The sequence below is a fragment of the Mangifera indica genome, chromosome 7 (genome assembly GCF_011075055.1).
Source record: "Mangifera indica cultivar Alphonso chromosome 7, CATAS_Mindica_2.1, whole genome shotgun sequence".
NCBI classification, from domain to species: domain Eukaryota; kingdom Viridiplantae; phylum Streptophyta; class Magnoliopsida; order Sapindales; family Anacardiaceae; genus Mangifera; species Mangifera indica.
In genome coordinates, this window is record NC_058143.1 from 12,625,382 (window position 1) to 12,649,062 (window position 23,681).

The following is a 23,681-nucleotide window of genomic DNA, read 5'->3' on the forward strand; positions in this document are numbered from 1 at the left end:
GTGGAAAATCCACCCAGATATGCAATATTAACAACAATTTAAACTTTTTATAAGGAAAATATTGAATGGTAGTAAATGTGAAATGTAACTAACAATGGTTGATAAATGTGCCAACCACCGTTCATATTCTTCCATTTTGCTACGTAAACCCACTCACACCGCCATAGCTTTTCAGCTTTCGTTCATCATCACAACCACCAGCCATGTCTCAAACCGCTGCCACTGTGGGATCTCACGTGACCATTTTCCTAAGTATCCCCTTTTTAACTTTGACAATATCAAATATCCACTCATGAGTAGTTAAATTTAACAAAACTCTAACCCTTTAAAATTTTATCTCTTTTCCCCCCTTAAATTTTAAAAACTAAAAGTTTTTTTCTAACCTAAGTTTTAAAAAACGACAGTTTTCCTTAGAATTTGGTTTTCAGATCTCCGACTCCAAATCTAGTGTCATTGTCTGTCGTTTATCCCTCCCGAAGCTTTCTCTCCTTCCGATAGTCTCTTTCCACCCATTTGGATGTTCGATCGATATCGAATAAGACTTATAAGACAACGGGAGACGGAGAGCTTCGTAAGGGAAGATAAAACTCTTCGTCTTTCAGAAAAAGATCGATGTCAAACAGACATCTAAATGGGTGGAGAGAGACTGTCGGAGGGAGAGGAAACTTCGGTAAGAATAGACGGTTGGCAATATTGTCAGATTTAGCACTAGAGATCTAGAAATCAAAGCTTAGGGGGAAACTGTTATTTATTAAAACTTCAGTTGAAAGAAAACTTTTAGTTTTTAAAGTTTAGGGGAGAAAAATAAGATTATATTTTAATTTATTTTTAATATTATAAATCAAATGATGATTTTATCTTTATTATCATTAAATTTAATTACTTATGGGTGAGTATTTAAGATTTTCAAAGTTAAAGGGGGACACTAGGAAAACAGCAATCCTTGGGTGGGCATTGTTTTGGTCTAGTAAATATGAAATGTAACTAACAACGGTTGATAAATGTGTCAACCACCGTTCCTATTCTTCCATTTGACTACATAAACCCACTCACACCGCCATAGTTTTTCAACCTTCGTTCACCATCACAACCACCAGCCATGTCTCAAACCACTGCCACCGTGGGATCTCACGTGGCCATTTTCGCCTTCCCCTTCGCTTCCCACGCAGCTATTCTTCTCCCCGTCGTCCACCGCCTGGGCCTCTCCTCCCCCACCACCATTTTCTCCTTCTTCACCACTTTGCACTCCAACAAAACACTCTCCTCCACATGCAAACACTACCTCTCGCTGTCCAACGTCAGAGCTTTCGACCTGGCCGACGGGGTTCCGGAGGGTTACCTGTTTACCGGGAAGCATCAGGAGGATATCGAGCTGTTCATGAGCGCAGGGCCGGTGAACCTAAGGAAGGCAGTGGAGACGGCAGTGGCCGAGACAGGGAAGAGGGTAAGTTGCGTGGTCAGTGACGCGTTCTTGTGGTTCACGGCGGATATCGCGAAGGAGCTGGACGTGGCGTGGGTGCCTTGCTGGACTTCAGGGGTGAACTCACTTTCTGCTCATGTTTATACTGATCTTATCAGAGAAAAAATAGGAGTAGAAGGTAAGTAAAGACAGTTCAAAATCAAATGGGGACTCATGTCCCCACTAACCTCGGCAATAATTTAGAAGTAGATTCAAAACAAATTTGGCTCAAATGAGCTCGAATTTAAGTGTAAACATGAGATTTAAAAATTTTTTAGCACAAGATTTAAGAGTGTTACAGTTGTTAAGTTCATAAATATAAAAACTTTCTATATAAATAAATTAAAATAATATTATTTTAATTAATATACATTTAAATATAATAATTTTAGTTATTTGTGTTTAAGTGCAGTATTGAACCAAACTTGAAACTTGTTCAAACTGGACTTAAATCTTTTCAATCTAACCAAACTCGTACATTTTTAAAACAAGTTTATCAAACTCAAGTAAAGTCAAATTCACTTGAGTTTAAGTAAACTTAAATTTAATTCAATTTGAATTTAATCTCTCTTGCTATAACATGGAAGGTTTCGTCGTTTATGTACTGAAAAAATCTGTGCTTCATATTTTGATAATTATGGTTAATTTTAGTGTTTTTTATTTGTTAGTAATTACTTAATGTTCTATTTTTCCTCCGAATTTGCCCCCACTGAAACAAAATCCTGCCACCTGTCACTGCAGGCATTGAAGAACATTTAGACGAAAATCTCGATTTCATTCCAGGAATGTCCAAAGTAAGAGTGCGTGATTTGCCAGAAGGAGTTGTTTTCGGAAATCTGCAATCACTTTTCTCAAACATGCTTCACCAAATGGGCAGAAAGCTGCCTCAAGCTGATGCAGTTTTCTTGAATTGTTTTGAAGAATTGGACCTCACAACTACGAATGATCTCAAGTCCAAGTTCAAGAAGTTCCTGAACGTTGGCCCCTTCACTCTGTTGTCTACGCTGCCCCCGGCTGAAGTTCCTGACAGAAATGGCTGCCTTTCGTGGCTTGACGGGCAGAAGAAAGCTGCTTCTGTTGCTTATGTCAGCTTCGGCACGGCGGTGAAACTGCCTCCTGCTGAAGTTATTGCCATAGCTGAGGCCCTAGAAGCTGATAAAGTTCCGTTTATATGGTCACTCAACGAAAACTTCCAGGTATAAATCTCCATGAAACCATATTTATAAATTGTAGTCTGTCTAGGAGAGAAAATATTTACGGATGAGGAAACATTTTCGGCTTAAAAAATTACTAAAAACAATTTTTTCATTCCCTCTTGTTTTTGCTAGAGATGGCAATCAAGATAATAAAAGTTGAATATCTTAATTTTATCTACGTTCTTATAAGGGAAACCTTTTTTTGTCCCTATCTTATCTTCGATATAAAGATGATAGAAAATTTATGTGTTTTTCTTGCAGGAAAAATCTATCTCCCCTTCCCCTTTCCCTTCCCATTCTCCCATTAGCTAGAAAAATAGTAAAATATTTATTAGATGTCAGAATATATTTATAATAATTTAAAACTTTTAAAAGTAATTTAATATATAAAAATTTAAAGAATATATAAGAGAGAAGACGGAGTGGGATATATTTACCCTACTCTGCCCAGTCTCCGTTTGTGAAAGTTTTGATCATCTTGGTCTCCATACCTATCTTTATAGAGGATTTTCCTCATGGGTCAAGGTTGGGCGGGCCAAAAATCCAATTTTACTGGCTGAATTTCCATCGCTAATTCTTGCCCATGAAATCTGTACAAAGAGATAAAAAAAAAATCTCATAAATAAGGTACCGAAAAAGAGGCTATGACTTTCCCATTCGGATGATCCGAATGATTTTTTTATTTTTAATTTTTTATATTCACAATTTCTAAGGAATAAAACAGGGAAATATAAAATTATGCATATAAATGAGCATAATAAACATTGGCTACTTCTGTGTAGGTAGATTTACCAAATGGGTTCAAAGAAAGAACAAGATCTCATGGAATCGTGGTGCCATGGGCTCCTCAAGTAGACGTCTTAAAGCATGAAGCCATTGGAGTTTTCATAACACATTGTGGGTGGAACTCAATGCTGGAGAGCATAGTTGGAGGTGTGCCCATGATTTGCAGGCCATTTTTTGGAGACCACAGGCTGAATGGGAGGATGATAGAGAGTGTTTGGGAGGTTGGAGTGAATGTGGAAGATGGGAAATTTACTAAAGATGGATTGATAAGGAAATTGGATTTGGTTCTAAGGCAAGAAGGAGGGGAGAAAATGAGGAAGAAAATCAGAAAACCAAAAGAAGACCTTCTAAAGGCCATTGGACCAAAAGGGAGTTCTGTAAAGAACTTTCGAATGTTGTCAGAAATTGTTTCAAAGCCGAAGTGGGTTGATTGACTGGTAGTTGAGAAATGTGATGTCTCAGCTTCTGTGATGATATTCCTGTTTTGGGTGCAACAATGAATAAATTGTAAGGCTTAATACATTTTACCTTACTAGTGTTACCAAGTCCCTAATTTAAAATAATAATAATTGTTTAGATTATGAATCTGATTTTTATAAATGTATGTGCATTCATTACATTGATTGAATTGAACAAATTTGTAATAAAATCAGCTAGAATGATCTTTAGAACCTAATCATAAGCAAATATATGGTGATTGAGGATGGAGAAACTCTGTAAAATCAAGATTGTATGGTATTAAAAGGTATCACAAATGCATACACATTATATAGTTATTAAATTCAATTTGAATTTGCATGAAAGTTAAACTTCAACATAAACATGATCGAAGGATGAATCAATAAGAACGATAAAAAAAGACAATGAAAATAATGTACAATACTTTTCTTCCGGGTGATTTATTTCTCACATACAACTTCTCCACTATCACATTAAATATAAATAAAATTATATTAGATATGACCTGATATGATGATATATGAAAATAATCCCTATAGTGAAGACACGTAAGAGAAGAGAATGGGCAGGGATTGATCCAATCTCCATTGCCAAACCTAAATTTTTTCCCTCCGTGCAATAATAGATAACCAACTTTGCCTTTCAGTAGATTTGGGATTCTATTATCCCTCCTCCAAACTCTGACAGCCAGGATAAGGAATTAAACAGAATGAATATGGTAAATACTGATAGATAGTTGATATGCGAAAAGACAAACACAAAAAAACAGACCATTCATTCTATTAATATGAAATATTAACGGAATTTTCTTCACAACTCACCCAGGTCACTGCTGTAGTATCTATTAACACCTAAAAGGACTGAATCAACACTTGAAAATTAGTCCACTGAATACAAAAATATAAAACTGGATTCAGAAGAAACTGCTACAATTACTCCACTTGGTATAACCCCTACATTAGCATTCTAAAAATTACCCTACACCCAACCAATAAAGAAAGACAGAAGCACCGACGCTTGCATCAACCAAACATTGGCACCATTGCCCCTTCACGATCCACCACTTTCCATATATGAATTAAAAATTCTTGGGATGATAAAGAATGGGAAAAAATGCTCCTACCTCTGTTCAGGTCTCACCACCTGATTCCTGTAACTGAATCGAGACGCCTAGAGCAACTCCCAGATTAAAAAAAATTATAATGATGATATTGATTTCCAATAGCAAAGTTAGCCATTCTATGAGTCCACCATTTCATCTTGTATCTCACTAGGGGCAATAAGCCCTGGAATAGAAAGCATTCGTTGCCGCTCTCTTTCCCGTTGAGCGGCAGCTTCTTCTGCATATAGATCTTTGTTGTCCTATAGAAAAAAAAGTTTTAGAGATAAACAAAATTAGACTCCTGAAGCATAGAATAGTTCAAATAAAATGAAATGCACACACTGGAAACTAGTTAAGCAGCACAAGATATAAATACTACTTCCGAGTATCACCTGAGCTGAAAATTCTTTTGATTGCACCAGAAAGTCCCGTATGTGATCCTTAAATGTGGAAAGGTCAGTTCTTGACTCAAATAATCCATTCACAAATTGAGTCACCTAAGAACATGTGCATTCAAGTCAACAAACTAATTTAAATATTAAAATAATTCAGATCTCATGAAATTTAATATTTTATACCTCTGATACAGTCATGTTGGGAAATGAAGTACCCAAAAGTTTTATGGTATACTCACGAACAAACATTGCATTATTCGGATACGGATAAGAAATTGTGGCAACATCCCACAAAGGCTCCGTTAACAAGCCACTCTCAGCCTGAAAATAGGTTCCTGTCAACTGAAAATTTCAACTCCCCAAGGAAAACAACAGACAAGACATTACATGATACATTACCAAGCAAAACAAGTGCTGGAGTACTAGAACATGCAACTTGAACCCAGGTTTATGAAACGTGTCTGTCAAAACAGCAAATATTTCTTGCTCAATTGTCAAAAAATATGTCCGGTAGAAATGGTTACAGAACTCAGAAGCCTGCCAAATTGAAAACAAGGAAAAGTTAAGCAAGATTTCTTCAATCCAGTAAGAATATGCAAGATGGCAATGAAAATGTTACCTGGAAGTTCTTCAGCATCTCCAATAAAAGATTTAACCCAGTTTCGGCAATATTCCGTTCAGTATGCCGAAATGCCCAAATAATTGAATCCATTACCAGCTTTAATTGCTGATGAGAACAAACATACCATTAGAAACAATAACACTTCACTGATACAAATCTTTAAAGAATAAAAATGATTTAACATCAAAAAAAGATTAAATAACATTTAACCCTTTGAAGAAACAGATGAAAAGATACAATTATAAAGAATCCAGTCACTAATAACTTAAAAATGGCTCAGCAAAGTATGAAAAACAAATTTAGTCACCAACCTGACTTGACAGCCGAATCAAAGCAGGAAAACAGTGAGTTGCAATGGCACGAAGCAATGAAAAGAACTTGAGTCGATGTTCCGGGTAATCTTCAAAATTTTTGGTTATCATCTGTGCAGCAATCAGATATGTCAATCAAACCTCTTACAAAGGAATATTCTGGTAAGTAGCAATGATGCTAAGTAAACTTTCAAAAGTAATCCTTTTGCGCAAAAAGTTCACTAACAAGAGTTGGCTTTCCATCAAAATCAAGGGCAGACATTGTTCAAAACTATATTATTAAATCAAATTATATAAATGGTGGACATTAGTCCTTTCAAGTCAAAGTAAATATCGTATAAATATATATCCTCACCTCCAGTGTGCACTGGAAAATGGCTTCAAATATCCGAGGCACATCATCTATCATTGCACTCTTGTACCTTCAAATAAGGAGAACACCATAAGAAACATTAAATAGAAAACAGCAAGGTAAAAGAATTTAAAATTTCATAGAGATTAGTCAGAAAACAAGAATGCCGCCTCATTCCACACAGAAACCTGACAGATAGTTGAAGAAAATCACTGCTATAACTCATTAATGAATCAACGATGTGTTGCAGCTAAAAATATTATCAGCAAAAAAAATACAGTACTTATTTATTATTGTTGCAAAAAGGGATAACACTTCTGACTCTCTGGCATCAGGTACATTCCTAGCATAGTCACCAAGGACAGGATCCATCATTGGGGGCACAAACTGTTTTCCGATCTGCGGTTGATCTTCAGCCTTGTCCAAGAATGTGTCAATGAGCTTTAGAGTCTCCCTCTTAACAGAACTGCCCAATTTACAATAAATTAAGAAAAAGAATAATGATCGTCAACCAAGACACAAACGAATTCCAGAAACTGGATCTTACCGCAGAAGTTTTACATATGATGTTTTAGATGCAAAAGGCCCACCTTCTGCTATGCTACTTGATATAAGCTCACTGTACATTCTGATATTAAAAGTTGTAAATAACAAGATTAGTAGACTAGAAACCCACAACACTTGCATTTATGAATAATAATGCAGACGAAATTACTTGTAGACATTTAACATGTCCAAAAAGATCACAGAAATTTGTGACAAGAAGAATGTTCCAAGAGAACTGGCAACACTTGTATTTGTCTGCAATATAACAAAGGCGCAAATAAGTCAAGAAACTCAGGAAGAAGTAAAAAAATCAATGAATCTTCAATTTAAGATTCATTTGCTTAAAAATCTGCTCATTAAGTCCATGTACAAGAATAATAAGATTCAGTACTCATGAAACAAAAAAAATTTAAAAAGGGAAAAAGATAAGATATTCATCACAAATGCTTAAAAAAACCATTGTAGGTTCTTAAAGAAAAGAAACAACAATAACAATAATAATTTAAGAGCAATGCTATATGTATTCATTTTATGTATACAATTTGTATACACAGATGATGTCATTATGTGATTGGATGTTGTTTTATTTTTAATTTTAAATCACCCAATCATATGATAATACATCATCTGTGCACACGAATTGTGTACCGAAAGTGGGTACACATAGTTTTAATGATAATTTAATAGAATCACTTTCCTTTTAAAATCCATTTGCTTTGCTAACGGTGCCATTGCATAATCCTCATGTAGACAGCATTGTTCAATTTAAAGAATTAACAGAAGTTATACCTGTAAAATATTAAGCACGGTCCTCACGACATCTTGATCTTTCAGAAAATCCACACTTTGATGTGCCTGTGCTAGAATTTCAGCCCATTTCTGCATCAAAACATAATGCCACAAAGCCATCAATAACCAGCAAAGTTCAGTTTGGGCATCTGAGAGAGTATGAAATCCACTGCAAATCAATTCATCTCCTAAACAAACCTGGTTTGGAAGAGCCATCAACCTCTGTAAGTATTCCTCCCTCTTCTGGGTATCAGACTCTGCTTGAACCATATGACCAACCTGAAAACAAGAGAAGGGGAGTACAATTGTCATGAAATAGTGGATGTGATGCATTAAATTATTGATACAGACAAATAAAGGCATACAGATTCATAAAATATATGGATCTGGTGAGGTTCAAGATCTGCAACAGTTGTTGCAAGGGCTGATAGAAGTTCAGACACAAATGGTTCATTTTCTCCAACCTGAAAGCATGAAAAAATGCATCATTGTGGAAAGTGTTTGCTGAATTAAAAAATAAATGATTGGATATCTCAGTAAATACATAAATTAGGTCAAATTACTGAACCTAAAGAAATGGTAACAATACATAATGACGATCCAAAGATAGTACCATCAGAAAGAAAAAAATTTTGAACAAGAAGTTACCTGTACAATCACAAACTTACGCTTGCATTTCTGAACAATTTTCAAGAATGTATCACAAGCCATATCCTGGAAAAGATGTAACATGACAGTTGGAAACACATCAATGGATAAAATGTAATTCTAACAGCAGAAAAATGAAACACAATCACATAGGAAATGGATGAGAAACACATGAAAAACACGACAGCCAAAAATTAAAAATGAATGTCACTACAGAAATAAAATAGAATCTATAATTAAAAAATCCATGTTAATGCACGAATAACATATCAAAATTGAAAAATGGTATACACAGTTTGCACATATGGTATACAGATCCAACAAGGCAATCACATGTATCTACTCTCACAAGCAACAGTGTAATTAGTGGAGTTGTTAGATTTATAGAGACAACCAAAGATATCACTTCAATCAATCTACAAATATAACTAGAATTTCTTGAAAAAAAGTCTTACTCAAAAACTGTTTGGAAAACAATCAAGTTACTGCCACGCACAGTTACACAAAATCTGATACTTCATCGCCAATATCACGCATAATCTTAATTTGGTTTAACACAACAGAAAAAATAACCTGAACTCCAGGATGAGTTTCATGCATGAACTCAAATAACTTATTCACAACTGTTTTTAAAAACTTCCAATGAGCTCTCAAAAATCTTGGATACTGTCCAACAACATACCTGCAACAAAATCAATAGGAAACATATCAGACAGGATAAAGACCAAATCCCCAATAACAATTCTACTTCTCAGTCCATCCAATTACCAATCATTGGACGCTAATTCACTGTACAAAGAACTTGATGCTTTCAAGTCCGGGCACAGGTAATTCACAGGAGAGTTACATGCAAACATAATTTTACAGAAAGCAATTAAAAGAAATACCAGGTACCAAATAATTTCTCTAAAGCTTTGTTTCAGAAATATTGGAATATCTTGAAGAGGATCATATGTAAGGGTGGAAAACTCCAGGAAAAAGGTGTAAACGACAACATACTAATGCAGCCTTCGTTTGCCAAATCACAGAAACATGCAATTCTTGAACATTGGTTATGCTCATCAGACATTTTTAACAAAATTTGACCTTGAGATTGAAAAGAGTCTTGGAAGAAACCATACGATACTTGATCAATCTTTATGTCTATTTCCTTACTAATAACTCTTATTGAACATATCGAACTCAACAGAAACATCTGCCAAAAATATCCAATAATATGAACTTACATTATATTACTTGCAATAACAGCTTTGTTATCTTTCCCTTTAGTCATTTCACATAGATTCAGTAAGTCACGAATGACCATGACTAGAAATCTGTTTTCCTGAAAGCACACCAAAAAGGTAAGAAGTGTCAAGACATGCAAATTACAATACTGAAATGTTGAAATTAAAATACTAAAAAACTAAAAATAAAAATCCGAATGATGAGCCCTCAAACGAAAAATGAGTCTAATCTATACCTTTTAAGATCAACATTACTGACAAATTTCAATTTCTCTGAGGCAACATGTAATATGAGTAAAATCAGGCAAATTAAACCACCAATCAATAACAAGAAAGATAAAACCTGAAGATTTAAGCAAACTATAATTAAGTTTACTGCATAATTAAGGATAGCCAAACACTTGAAAAAGGAAGGTAAAGAACTCAGCCAAAAGGCAAGAATAGAATAAAAAAGGCTGAAATCATTCATCATTTACCCAGCAGTAAATTAAAACACGACTTAGATATTATAGATTTTCCAAAACTAATATTTGTTCAGAAATACTTAACATGTGTTGCACCTAAATATGCAACCATTGCGTCTAAAATAAATGAAGCGCTACTAACTCAGCCTAGTTAGTTCTGAGTAATGTGACAACAAGAATTGCAGAACTCACTCACAAATTCTAGAGACTGGTACCATGTAAAAAATCTTCAGAAATAATAATGAAGAAAACCTAAAGTAGGAAATGGATTAACAGAAAGCAGAGACTTAGACAAGTAAGAAAAGATAGCACAGAAGAGGATATAGTCAGCGGATCATTCTCCCAAGAGAATTAAAGGATACCTGCTCTTCCATCATGGACCCAGATATGGATCCTATGGCCCAACATAAAGTATTTAGATTGTTCCACGTCCAATCTTCACCACTCAATTGTTTACTTAACTTTTTTAGCATCTGCATTGTATCATAACATAAATAAGCACAATCCAGTTTAAGATATCATTGAGTCTCATATACATTCAACACAAACATGGCAAGGGAATGACACATGTAACGTAGGTCCACAAAAAAGTGGAATCCTTTCATAACAGTCCAAAGTCCCCTTTTATCACAAAAGTAGAAACAGGAAAAAAGCCAAGTCCAAGATAAGAAACAAGGACAACATCAGAAGGAAAAATGGGCAGAAACCAAGTCCATGATTCTAGAAAACAGAAAATAGGAAAATTATTAACATATACCTGCTTTTCAGTATCCTCATGATCAAGGTGTGACAAGTATATCAGCGTCTCCCTCATTATCTGCAAGATTGAATTAGCTGTAAAAGCTAACTATGAACATTCAAAAAATATTATACAACCACATCATGAAGAGTACTGAAAAACAAGTTCTTGAGAAAATAAAATGATAAAAGAAGAAAGCATATTTTAGCACAACTTCATATTAGATTTACAAATAGGGTAATCATGCAACTTATAGTCTCAGTAAATAGTCAAGTCAATACGATCACACACGCATGCATGCAAATAGACAACTTATAGACTAACCAGATCAAACCCATTCACGATAAGCATTAATTCCACATGCATTCTTCGGATAAATTGATTTCTTATAAATTCTTTCGATAAATTGATTTCATACAAGTTCTTCAGATAGATCGCTTCTTATAGGTTACCCATTCATATCTAAAGGCATGCATATGTAGACAAAATTGACTTCTATACCAAGAGGTTTATCACCTTATATTGAACAAGAACATCATTGTCCTTCATGGTTTCACGGACAATGTTCCCATTTTCATCTTCAACTATCAAGACTTCTTCAGGCTTAGCCATACGACAGATCATCAGCATTCTCAATTTGGACATTGGAAGAGCATAAAGCTGCCTTCGCTGCATCAGTTGTGCTCCAATACCATCAACCACGGCTGGAATTAAAGGCATCTGGTGTTCCAATACAATGAAAGCCACTTCAGTATCCATCTTGACAAAGCAAATCACTTCATAATATTAAAACACAGCCATAGAAGCTGCACAAATCCAACATACCGGCAGGTTCATCATGTTAGCAGCTACTGCAGGATTATCCAGATTACGGTATGCATTAAATAACTCCAAAACCAAATAGTTCCAATAATCCAAGCAAACCTGCTCGTCCAAACAACCAATAGAGCACATAAGTAGATTATTTTAACCGCCGACATAGCAAATACTTCACACAGGGAAAATGACAAATCACCAGACCTTAAAAACCTCTGTGTCATCCACATATGAGATATTAATTAGATATTCAAGACCCATTAGCAATGCATTTATATTCTCTTGTGTGGATTCCAGCACTTGGATATGAAACTGCAACAAAAAGAAGAAAGCTATATAATTAGAATCTCAGCACCACAACACGAAACTGCTGCTACACAAGGATGAACATGTATAAACAAGTACAGTGTGTCTGCATCTGTTCTTCTATCCGAAAACAATATGTGCATCATTACATTCACTTACAACAAAGGTAACCCATTGTTTGCCAATTTCACAAAACAAGGCCAAGCATCTTGGTGACTCCTAACTGCAGCTTGTGCTTTTTTGAGAGCTTAAGTATCACATTGAGATAAAAAAAGAAAAATGAACAATCTGATTGACAGAACATGCACTGTCTATGTGAATGTGATGATGGATGTGGATGGAAAGAAAATAAAGTTTAACAGATATAATAAATAAATTTTTTCTGACATTTGTGCTCTGTAAATAAAGAACAGAAGAATAAGAAATAACAACTCTAAAACATATGGTTCTAACAAAATGTACCACTAGAAGGATCAACAATGTACATGGCTGCTTTCAGTGAATATCTGCTCATACTTGACATTATTATTACAAAGCGAAAAACACTGTTAGATTGTCTTCACAATCCAACACAGTGTAATTCCAATTTATCATTAATTGTTTGACATCATAATTTGCATAACTGGTACCAGACAAAGAGAGTCACCTCTTTTTTAGCTATTGTACATTAAAAGACCAAAAGAGAAACTTACCTTGTAAAACGATGTAAAAAAGAGTGCAAGATTCTGGATAAATGCCTGTAAAACAAAATGTAAAAAAATAATTCAGCATAAAAAGTTAAAATACATCATGCTATGAGACCCCAAGGAAACTATACGTAATAGGACCCCTCACCTGTTCCTCACCAGAACCATGCGCATAAGCCTCAGGAATATTTGTATTTGGTGGGAGAATGGTCTACAAAGGTGATAAAACAGATGTTATAAATAGAAAAGCTAGAATAAAAATTTCACGAAAGAATTAATGCACAATTGATACCAAATCTAAAGCACATTAGGTATCAATGTCCTAACACACCTGTAACTGAACCGTGAATATGTTGTACATGTTAACATACTGCCCATTATAGAAGTCACCAAAATTGAGGGCAGCAACCTGCATATATCAGAAAATAAACAATATCCAAAAAAATTATAGTAAAAAGACAAATTTGATTTACCAAAACAATATCAAAAAAGAATTTTAAAAAATCACCTCTGTTAAACACTGTAGAGTGAGATTCCTATACGATGGCAGGGGAAAAAATTTCAAGAGTGTTTCAAGCTACAAGGCACAACCAGAACTAAGAATGTGAACACCATGATAATTCAGATTGTGGACTAAATAAAACATCAGAAGAAAACACATACTAATGGGGATTCAAAAATATAGCCCAAGGGAATCCAAGAAAGAAATGCGTGCAAGGTGGACAGTGTCACTCGTATAAGCTCAGTTCTCTGAGAAGCCGATAACACATACAAGCATAACTCATGAATGAGCTGAAACTCACTGCAATGAGCAAAAAATGGTCAAATCATGACAGCGCAAAAACATAAAAATGTGAACCAGAGAAACAGATAAAATATCACAAAAAGAAATTAAATAGCTTCAATAATTAAAGTTTCCAAATACGAGGAGACCAACATGTCAAATCAAGAGAGCCAAAACATAATTTCTAACTAACAACAATAAGAACAAAAGTTATATTATTGAAATAAACTTCATTTTCACCCCTTCAGTCAGTTATTAAATTAAGCAAAAACAAAGAAATCTATCAAATAGCCTTTATCCAACAAATGGAACAATTCCACCCATAATGACTTCTTTTACTTTGGGATCCAAGGACAAATAATAAATATATTCAATGTCTGACCATTGAGGGAAAAAAATGCTAAGTACTACTGAGATCACAGAAAATTATTAGTTTACTATCAGGCACAGCTGAACTGTAACAAAAGAGCATCTGTGCCAGGAGCAACTAAATGAACAGTCATCTAAGCCCCTGAATCAAACCAGGAAAAAGGTCTTGTAACACTAGTTTCCCAATTAAATTATTTGTAATTGAAACTTCATAGTGGCTAAGTAATGCAAATAAGAGTGCAGAAAAGATTTGATTGCTTCTGTTAATTCTTCTGAAAACTAAGAAAGCAACATTAATGAAAAAATTGACATTTGCAACAGATTTTCTCGTGCAAAAATTGAGGCGGTAGCACACTTATGAACAATGCATGGTACTGCACCTCCCTGACATCAGGATAATATAAATACAGATTTCCTTGAATCATTTTGTATAGAAAACAGAAAAATGTCCTTGTATCAATTTGAAAAGAAAAGTTGAACAAAAAAAGGGCAATAAGGAAGCAACCAAACATATGTCACTTGAAACAACCATAAGAACTCCATATATATCCATAGACTTGCCTGTTCAATGATTGTTTGAGCTCTTTGATCTTCTGCTGAGTCATTTCCCCTCTTGAAAAATCAAACACTTCTTCACTTAGAAGCTGACTTAAAAAAAAAAAATCAATTTAATCAACTATGCCAGAAAATTATATTATTAGAGAGTGACAAGAGCATACCTTTAATATTGCCATGCAATTCTCACATATTGTTTCGCTGGTTTTGGCAGCAGCAACAAGATCTGGAATAAAGCTTTGCCATCTAGCAGGCCACTCATGTTTCAAAATCTGCAAATTCATTAGGCAAATATTTTATCAGATAAACAGCAGAAATTCATGTTTCAAGGCCATTCTTTATAAATTAAAACAAAAAAATAAAACAGCATCCTCAATAGCCATTAATAAAAAAAGCACACATCAGAAATATTGTTAGAACAAGTTTCAGTATTTGGTTGAATCAAACCGAGATTACCTGAACCAATATGATATCCAGTTTGTTGACATACAGCCGTTCTAATCGAAAAGATCCCTCGTTGCTTGAAAGCTACACGCAAAAATAAAGAAAACTCAAGGGCAGATAAAATTTCGAGATATTTACACAAGGAAATAGTACCATCAATCCAACCCCTTCGGAGATATTACTTCAATATGTATACCTGTACAATGACTTCAGAAATATAATTCTTCATTCCATCACGCTGCTCAGAAGGCAATGCATTCCATCTATATTTAATAACTCCTTCAAGAACCTGTGTATTGTACAAGCATAGATCATGAGAAAGTTGCTCAAAACCAAAATGTCAAAAAACAAGATAACATAATTTTAATTTGAAATTATGTAATACATCTGTGAATACCAGGTGTGAGGCAATCTGTTATGTCACTAGGAATATCAGTTGATTGTTGATAACAAAGTGAAATTTCCCAGGAGTTCCAATTTAAACTACATCTTGCTACATAGGTACTCGACATCATCAAAGCCACCCAACACTCGGCAAAGAGAGTTCCAAAAGAAACACCCACTTAACCAAAATTGCTGGCACAATAAAAGATTCACTACAACTTTGCAGTTACCAGCAAATTTTCAAGAACTGAATATTCAAAAAAAGGCAGCTGCAGCCCATTCATAGCAAAATGATAATTTCTTAGACGTAACTTCAACAACCTACAGTTATATGACATAAGGATTTTAAAGTGAAAATACAACCACCGATAGTTATGAGCAAGATACTTGTAATTTCTTCCAGCAAAGGTCAATTCTGTTTGCCACCTGGATGTTTAATTAAATTTTGACACCGAACACCCACCTCCCTGAAAGTAAACCAATCCTGACCCCCCACCCCCAGCCAGATTTTTATTCTAATTTAAAACAAGGAAAAAAGTTCCTGTCAAATTTTAAAGAATGACTCACCTTATTATATTTAGCATAACACCAAAGGTAATGAATGCCATAAACCCAAAATAAATTTTATGTTATTTGCGTTATTATAAATAACTAAAACGGCTACTTAAGATGTACTTGCTGCTGAGATATATACTAGTCTATAAGCTTAGATTTTGGTAAGCAGAGATGTTTCCACTAACCTGCAAAGCAAAAAACTTGGTGTTCAGGTTATTTGTGTTCTGCAGGATGTGCACAACCTGGAGCCACATGTCAGGATTGTTTTGCAAGTCCCGCAAGATCTGATCTGCAGCTGTCCTCTATATCACCAGCATAAAAGGAAGTAACAGTGAGATATAAATGAAATGTATGGTAAGTGGTAACAAAGAAAATTATGTGCCTATAACTCTGAAGTTCCTAACAAACAAGGCATCATAATTTATAGACAGCTGGCAGCTACCAACATTAGAAACCTATATGGTACAATAATCCAACAAAAAAGATTTTTCCATGGTAAAAATTAATCCTTCATGTCTCAGGTTGTACATTTGATTATATTAAAATTGTAATAACTAGCAAAAATGTTAGTAAAAACAAATCAGGTAATCTTAAGTGGGTAAATAAAAAAGTCAAAACATCATGAAAAGATATCTGTGACCCAGGGATCCCATCCAATAAAATGATTTATCATTCAAAAATGAACAATTGAGTTAAAAAAGACCCTAACTTGGTCATATTATACTATAAATGTGAGGACACGAAAATGTGAACTCCATAATTAAAAACATCAGGTTCAGAAAGAATATGTCAGAACCACATAAACATTCAGGAATCACAAATTCTCATGAAAACCAATAAAAATGCTGAAAGACATATCAGAAGACTGAACAGACACTATACAGCTCATTTTCATTCTAAAAGTAAGAGCAAAGCCTTCAAGTTTCCTCATTTCCATAAATCTAGGCCAAAAAAAAAAGAAGTACTCATACAAAAGCCCCATTAAAGTAAAAACATTAAACCCAATTGATAACAAAAATTGGAAAATGACATAAAAGCCCTAAAAGTAAAGGTCGTGCTAATAGAACCACAAAAATTGGAAGCTCACTTCTCTCCAATTTTTGGAACCTAAAGAAACTAGGGTAAGAGAATTAAAAATCTGATTTATCACATCAAAAACACTTGAAGCGAAAGCTCCAAATCTGCCCCCTTTTTTCTCACATTCAAAATTACCAAACAGAAAGCCCCTGAAATATAATAATAATAATAATCAAATGCGCAACTAAAAAGCCCCTAATTAAGAGAAAATGCGCAACTAAATTACACGAAGTAAATGACTAAACCCATTAAAACGTAATAACAGATAAAAAATTCCAGCAATCCCTCATGTCAAGTACTTCCACAAGCAATTGCTTAAACCAGTAAGACTAATAAAACCAAAAATGAAAACACAGACTTCCTCTCACAAGTCACTTTTATTCAAACACTATCCCAGCAACTCCAACAAATACCAAATTTCTGCTCATATTCAGTAACTTCTTCGGAAATAAAGAGATCATTATAGGGAAAATGAAAAGAATCAATAGCCCTCTAACCCTCACTAAAGGACACTCAATCCATTCCAAACAAGCACCAAAAATATCCCTTTATATTCCATAACTTCCTTAGAACACCACACTTCCTCCAGTACACTCAAAACATTCCGTACAAAACACCAATTATCCACTCACACCCCTGAACTTCCTCGGGAAACAAACACAAACAGAAAAAGGCCGAAAAAAAGAAATGCTCACTTCTTCTTTAGATCCGGTGCCGTAGAAGGCGGCAACAGTGGCGTCGAGCAAGGCGACGTCAATAGGCTGACTCAAATCTCGAAGCCTCTCAGCCGCCATGGCGGGGTGAAGTGAAATCGACAGTAATCTCAGTTGCAAAAAACAAGGACGACGACAATCTCAAGAGAGAGCAAGCGACAGTCAAGTAATAAACCCTAGAAAGTGTACGGACGATCGAAACCTTAAAAAGAGTAAACAAAAAAAACAAAAAAGGAAAGGTGATAGATTTGATTTTGAGTTGTAGAGTAAGAAAAGAAGAGAGAGAGAGTATTTAGGAAGAGCAAGAGTCCACAGAGGGTTTACATATAGAATGAAGGGAAAGACAGCTTAAAATCGAAGCAGAGAGGGAGAAAACCAGACTTTGAATTGTGTTTTATTAACGATTTTTTTGGCTTTCCTTTTCAAATTCATTTTCTTTTGACGAGATGTTTGGCTGCGGGTTTAGGGATGTACATAGGCCAGAATAGATAATATTTTATTAATAAAATTAAAATATTATTTTTAAAATTGGTTAATTACAAAATTATTATATATAAATAATTATTATATTTAATAAAATTTAATAAATATAAATAATTATTTTACTTGATTAAAGATAATAAAATAATATTAATATATTATTTTATTTAAATATTTTTTTAACGTAATAAATATAAAATATTTATTATATTAATTTTATCAAAAAATTATATACCAAATATGTTATATAAAGTTTTATATAATTGTTCACGAGAGATCACCAAGAAATTCACACATGTAAATAAGATTGTTATGTTTTTTTAAGGTTTTTTAAAGTAAATCTGAGTGTTTAGCCTTATGTGTTTAATATTTTTTAAATGAGGAAACACTTATTTCAAATATTTGATTTTAGCTCTTTTTTTTGTTTAAAGGGTGTTAGGTTATTCGATTTAAATCTATAGCAAGAAAAAGATTTTTATTATTTATTTAAATGTGACATCCAAAATTTGTCTGATTTAATTAATAAAATTATTTAAAATTTTGAATGGTAAATTAACAATAAATACTTATCATAAGTAAGTTAAAATAACGTATAAATATACAAAAAAACAAACTCATATAAAAAGAAAATTCGATGTATCAAATTTTATTATAAAAATGTTATAACTATTAAAATTATTTACTTAAATTTTTAATAACATATATATTTTTTATATAAATAATATATTATTTATAAGATTAGATATTATTTTATTTTAATTTAAAATTATTTAATAATATAAAAATAAATTATTTATAGGGATATTAATTAAAATCGATAATAATTTTTTCATTTAAACATTTTTAAGCAAACATACATTGGTTTTACTTTTATAAACAAGTTTAGTTTTAATTTCAAAAACACTTTTTCGATTAATTACGTTATTTTCAGTTATTTACGTTAAACTTGACTAATTATTTGAATTTAGTGTAATTTTTTTTAAAGATTTGATAAATTTTGATTTGAATATTTAATAAATCGTGCTTCAAAGATTCAAAACATATTTAAAAATTGATAATTTTTTAAAAATACAAATAAGAATGAAAAAATAAACATAAACGAGAAAAATAATGGTACAAACGGATGATGTATAAGGTATGTAAGTTATATAATATAATATAATATAATATTTAATATAATATTATATTATAAAATATCTCTTATTTATATATTTAAATTAAATATTAAAAATTTTATGGGGTATTATATATTATTTAATTGGATAATTTATTTCCCGTTATTGAATTTGCAGTGGCAAGTACGGAAGATTTTAGAATCAGTGGTACGTTACATTTGCGAACGACTTATGCTACGTCATTGGATCCCACGTCATATGGAAGATTCAAATAAATTCAGAAAGTTCAAGGCATCAAATTAAGGTTCTAAACGTAAAGTGGGGTGTAAAGGGAGGTCCATGTTATTTGGAGTAAAAATGCATGAAACCCCCTTAGTCTGATGTGATATGTATGCAAATGTTGCAAATAAAAAAAAAAAAATTTTTAACTAAATGACAATTGCCCACCCAAGGTTTAATGTAAACTCAATCTTTCATTAATTAATTATTAAAAACCTAAACTTTTATTTTTGGGATATTAATTAAAATCGATAAATATTTTTCTACGTAAACCTTTTTAGATAAACATACAACGGTTTCACTTTTATAGACAAATTTACTTTTAATTCTAAAAATACCCTATCTCAACTTATTACGTTACCTCCAGCGATTTACATCACACTCGATCGCCTAAAATTTTTTAACAAATTTGATAATTTTTTATTCGAACTATCACTAATTCATGTTTTAAGGATTAAAAACATACTTAAAAATTGATAAATTTTTGCTTAGATTTCAAATACAGATAGTAACGAAAAAATAGCATACATGAGGAGAATGATAAGTGCTAACTAATACTGTAAGCATAGGATACATGCAAGGTGTATGGGTGCATGCAGGGTGCGTATAGGGTGCGTGGGTGCATACAAAGTGCGTAGGTGTATGCAGAGTACGTGGGTACATACAAGGTGTGTGCAGAATGCGTGGGTGCGTGCAAGCTGTGGAGTGCAGGGTGTATAAAAAGTATAAATGTATAAATAAATATATATATATATATATATATATATATATATATATATATATATATATATATATATATATAATATATAAAATAATATAATATTAAAAAATATAATAATATAATATATATTTAAAAATTATTATTATTATTATTTACATAATTATATTAAATATTATAATATTTATAATATTTAATATAATTATATAAATAATAATAATAATAATTTTTAAATATATATTATATTATTATATATTTATTATATTTTTAAATTAATAAAACTATGTGTACCCACGTTGGATACACAAATGTATACACATTTATATGTGTCATCATTTGATTGGATGATTTTGAATTAAGAATAAAACAATAACCAATTATATGATAACACATATGAGTGTGTATACATTTATGTACCTAAAGTGGGTACACATAGTATTGCTCTTTTTAAATATTATATATATATATATATTTATATTTATATTTTTTACACACTCACGCACCCTGCACACACCCACGCACCTTTTACACACTTTATGTATCCTACACGCACCTTGTACGTACCTACTCACCCTGTACGACCCTTTACACTTCGCACACGGAAGTTGTTGAAAGTGACGTAATAAGCTAGAGATTGTATTTTTGAAATTAAAAGTAAATTTGCTTGTAAAGGTAAAACCGTTGTACGTTTGCCTAAAAAGGTTTAAGCAAAAAAAATTTTACCGATTTTAATTAATATCTCTTATTTATATATATTATATTAAAATTATAAAATTATAATATTTAATATAATTATATAAATAATAATAATATTTTTAAATATATATTATATTATTATATTTTTTAAATATTATATTATTATATATAAATATATATTTATATATATATATATATATTTATTTATTTATATTTATATTTTTTATACACCCTACACTCCGCACTCACGCATCTTATACGCACCCATGCACTCTGCACGTATTCACGCACCTTGTATGCACCCATGCACCCTGTATGCACCCTGCACGCATCCACACACTTTGTATGCATCGACGCACCTTGTACGTACCCTGCACGCACCTTACGCTTACAACATGAGTTAACACTTATCATTATCCTCATCTATGCTATTTTTTCGTTACTATCTGTATTTGAAATCTAAAAAAAAATTTATTAATTTTTAAGTATGTTTTTAACTTTTAGAACGTGAATTAGTGATAGTTCAAATAAAAAATTATCAAATATGTTAAGAAAATTTTAGGCTGCCGAGTGTGACGTAAATTGCTAGGAGTGACGCAATTAGTTGAGAGAGGGCATTTTTGGAATTAAAAGTAAATTTGTTTATAAAAGTGAAACCGCTGTACGTTTGTCTAAAAAGGTTTACGCGGAAAAAATTTTGTCAATTTTAATTAATATCCCTTTATTTTTGAACTTTTAAAATTAGGAAAAATAGTAAACTATAAGAGTAAAATCATTATTTAATTAATAATATATTAAAAATAATAAAATATTTTTATTTTTCTATAAGTTTAGAAAACTGCAATTTTGCTCTAGCGTTTCTCTGTCCCTTTTTTGACTTATGAACCGATTGGTTTTGCTCTCTCTCCCTTTTTTCCAATGCCTCTCCAACATCTTTCTCCCACTGTGAATCGCGATAGTCATCAAACAAAGACGAATTATCTTTGTCCAATGATTATCGTGATTCACAATTGGGGAAGACATTAGAGAGGCGTTGAAAAAGGGGAGGGAGAGAGAAACTGATTGATTCTGGCATTGGAAAAGCAGGAAGAATAACCCTAAACTTTAGGGGAGAGTATAAGATTTTAAAATTTAATTCTAAGAGAAATTATTAATTTTTTAAACCTAAGGGAGAAATGGATAATATTTTACTATTTTAAATATATTTTTAGTTAATTAATAACTTTAACTTTGAAGTGAACTATTTCTGTTAATTTTAACAATTTATAAGTAAAACTTTGAATTTTCAATAGTTAGGGGTTGAAGGTTGGGTTTCCATCATACCTTGGGTGGGAGTATGTCTTTTGGCTTTTTTTTTTTTTTTTAAATCAGGCTTAACACTTAATCATATGGAGGATTTTTTTTTTCAGGAGCTTTTGCTATTTTAATAAGAATTATGGAGGATTAATATTACTGAATCTGTCCTTGAAACATTTTGAGGGTTTAGACTTTGATTATGTTTATTTTTTATATGCATTGTTGAAAATGTTTGGCCCACGTGTTATTATTTTATTATCTGATTATAAATATTGAGTTATTTGTTTTTATATAATGTAAACATCTAATGCTCTATTTTTAGAGATGACAGTGAGTCACAATAAATTGGGTTGGGCCATTTTTGACATAACTAATCATATGTGTAGGTCTACTTAGTGGTTGGAGGTGACTTGTTAGGATTGAAAGGTTAGTGGCATGACTCAAGCCTTTCTAAATCCTGTCTTCACGAACCTTTAGCAGGTTGACTCATGTGTTTTTGTGGGTTAATCCCCTAAATTATATATTTTTTTAATTTTTAATTAATTTTTGTTTATAAATGAAATTTCATTATTTTTTAATGTGCTAACCCACAGGTCTTACCTCAAGGCCCCCTATATGGGCGACATGCCCTGCAAGGGTGACCCCCTTAATATGTTTGCTCTATGTGATAAATATATCCTTATGAAATTATTTTTATGAGTAGAATACATTTTTCCCATCCAAGGTTCAACCTAAAAGTGATTTTCATCCCTTTGATGATATAAATCACACTTTACACTTAAAATCAAACTTTGTTAGTATAAAATCTATATTAAAAAGGCAAAATTGTTATTTTTATTTCTTAAAATTTAAAAAAATTGAAAAATGAACAAAAAAAGGAAAAGTGGGAGTTGTGAAAAATGCAAAATGAAAGCGGTGGTGGAGGTGAAGTTAAGATTGACAGTCACCATTATGTGTTTTGACGTCCTTTATGTTGTTTATATTACTAGCCAATATAGGTTTACCCTATGCTCAATTCACTATGTTGTCTTACAAATTCTTTGACACATCAAAGGCAACAATTTATGGGTCTCTTCAATCTTTCTCACTCCTTACTTCAGTTGTGTATTTATTCTTATGTTGATTAGGCAGAAGACCCTATGATAGTGAATCTACCACTTGGTATTGTTTCTTACTTGGTGACTATCTCATGGTGAAGTAAAAAACAATCTGCCACAACTCGATCTAGCATAAAAGTTGAATATTGCGCCTAAGCTAATACCACTGTTAAATTCCTATTCACTATGACAACCAGGAGAGTCATATAGATTGCTA

The 23,681-nt window shown here is 32.6% G+C and overlaps 2 protein-coding genes across 4 annotated transcripts; one reads left to right on the forward strand and one right to left on the reverse strand.

Moving 5' to 3' along the window:
* Window positions 1–1,028: 1,028 nt before the first annotated feature.
* LOC123220308 (anthocyanidin 3-O-glucosyltransferase UFGT-like) lies at window positions 1,029–4,026 on the forward strand. The gene is made up of 3 exons (XM_044642435.1): window positions 1,029–1,598; window positions 2,201–2,655; window positions 3,438–4,026. The coding sequence occupies exons 1-3, from the start codon at window positions 1,100–1,102 to the stop codon at window positions 3,873–3,875; spliced, it is 1,392 nt and encodes a 463-aa protein (XP_044498370.1). The 5' UTR covers window positions 1,029–1,099; the 3' UTR covers window positions 3,876–4,026.
* Window positions 4,027–4,654: 628 nt separating this feature from the next.
* On the reverse strand, window positions 4,655–18,179 carry LOC123220307 (protein EXPORTIN 1A-like). 3 transcript variants are annotated; one of them, XM_044642431.1, is made up of 32 exons: window positions 17,766–18,179; window positions 16,179–16,295; window positions 15,251–15,343; window positions 15,067–15,138; window positions 14,775–14,882; window positions 14,617–14,699; window positions 13,566–13,704; window positions 13,411–13,479; window positions 13,234–13,311; window positions 13,051–13,113; window positions 12,909–12,953; window positions 12,115–12,222; window positions 11,920–12,018; window positions 11,611–11,814; window positions 11,113–11,172; window positions 10,718–10,828; window positions 9,892–9,989; window positions 9,239–9,347; window positions 8,666–8,731; window positions 8,383–8,481; window positions 8,216–8,296; window positions 8,018–8,107; window positions 7,398–7,483; window positions 7,230–7,310; window positions 6,966–7,148; window positions 6,686–6,752; window positions 6,331–6,441; window positions 6,017–6,124; window positions 5,797–5,934; window positions 5,581–5,718; window positions 5,395–5,499; window positions 4,655–5,262 (listed from the first exon to the last, which is right to left on the reverse strand). In XM_044642431.1, the coding sequence occupies exons 1-32, from the start codon at window positions 17,862–17,864 to the stop codon at window positions 5,140–5,142; spliced, it is 3,231 nt and encodes a 1,076-aa protein (XP_044498366.1). In that variant the 5' UTR covers window positions 17,865–18,179; the 3' UTR covers window positions 4,655–5,139. The 3 variants fall into 3 exon arrangements, with proteins under 3 accessions (XP_044498366.1, XP_044498367.1, XP_044498368.1); XM_044642432.1 differs by lacking the exons at window positions 16,179–16,295; window positions 17,766–18,179 and adding an exon at window positions 15,452–15,626; XM_044642433.1 differs by lacking the exons at window positions 15,067–15,138; window positions 15,251–15,343; window positions 16,179–16,295; window positions 17,766–18,179 and having other exon boundaries at window positions 14,617–14,703.
* Window positions 18,180–23,681: the final 5,502 nt, after the last annotated feature.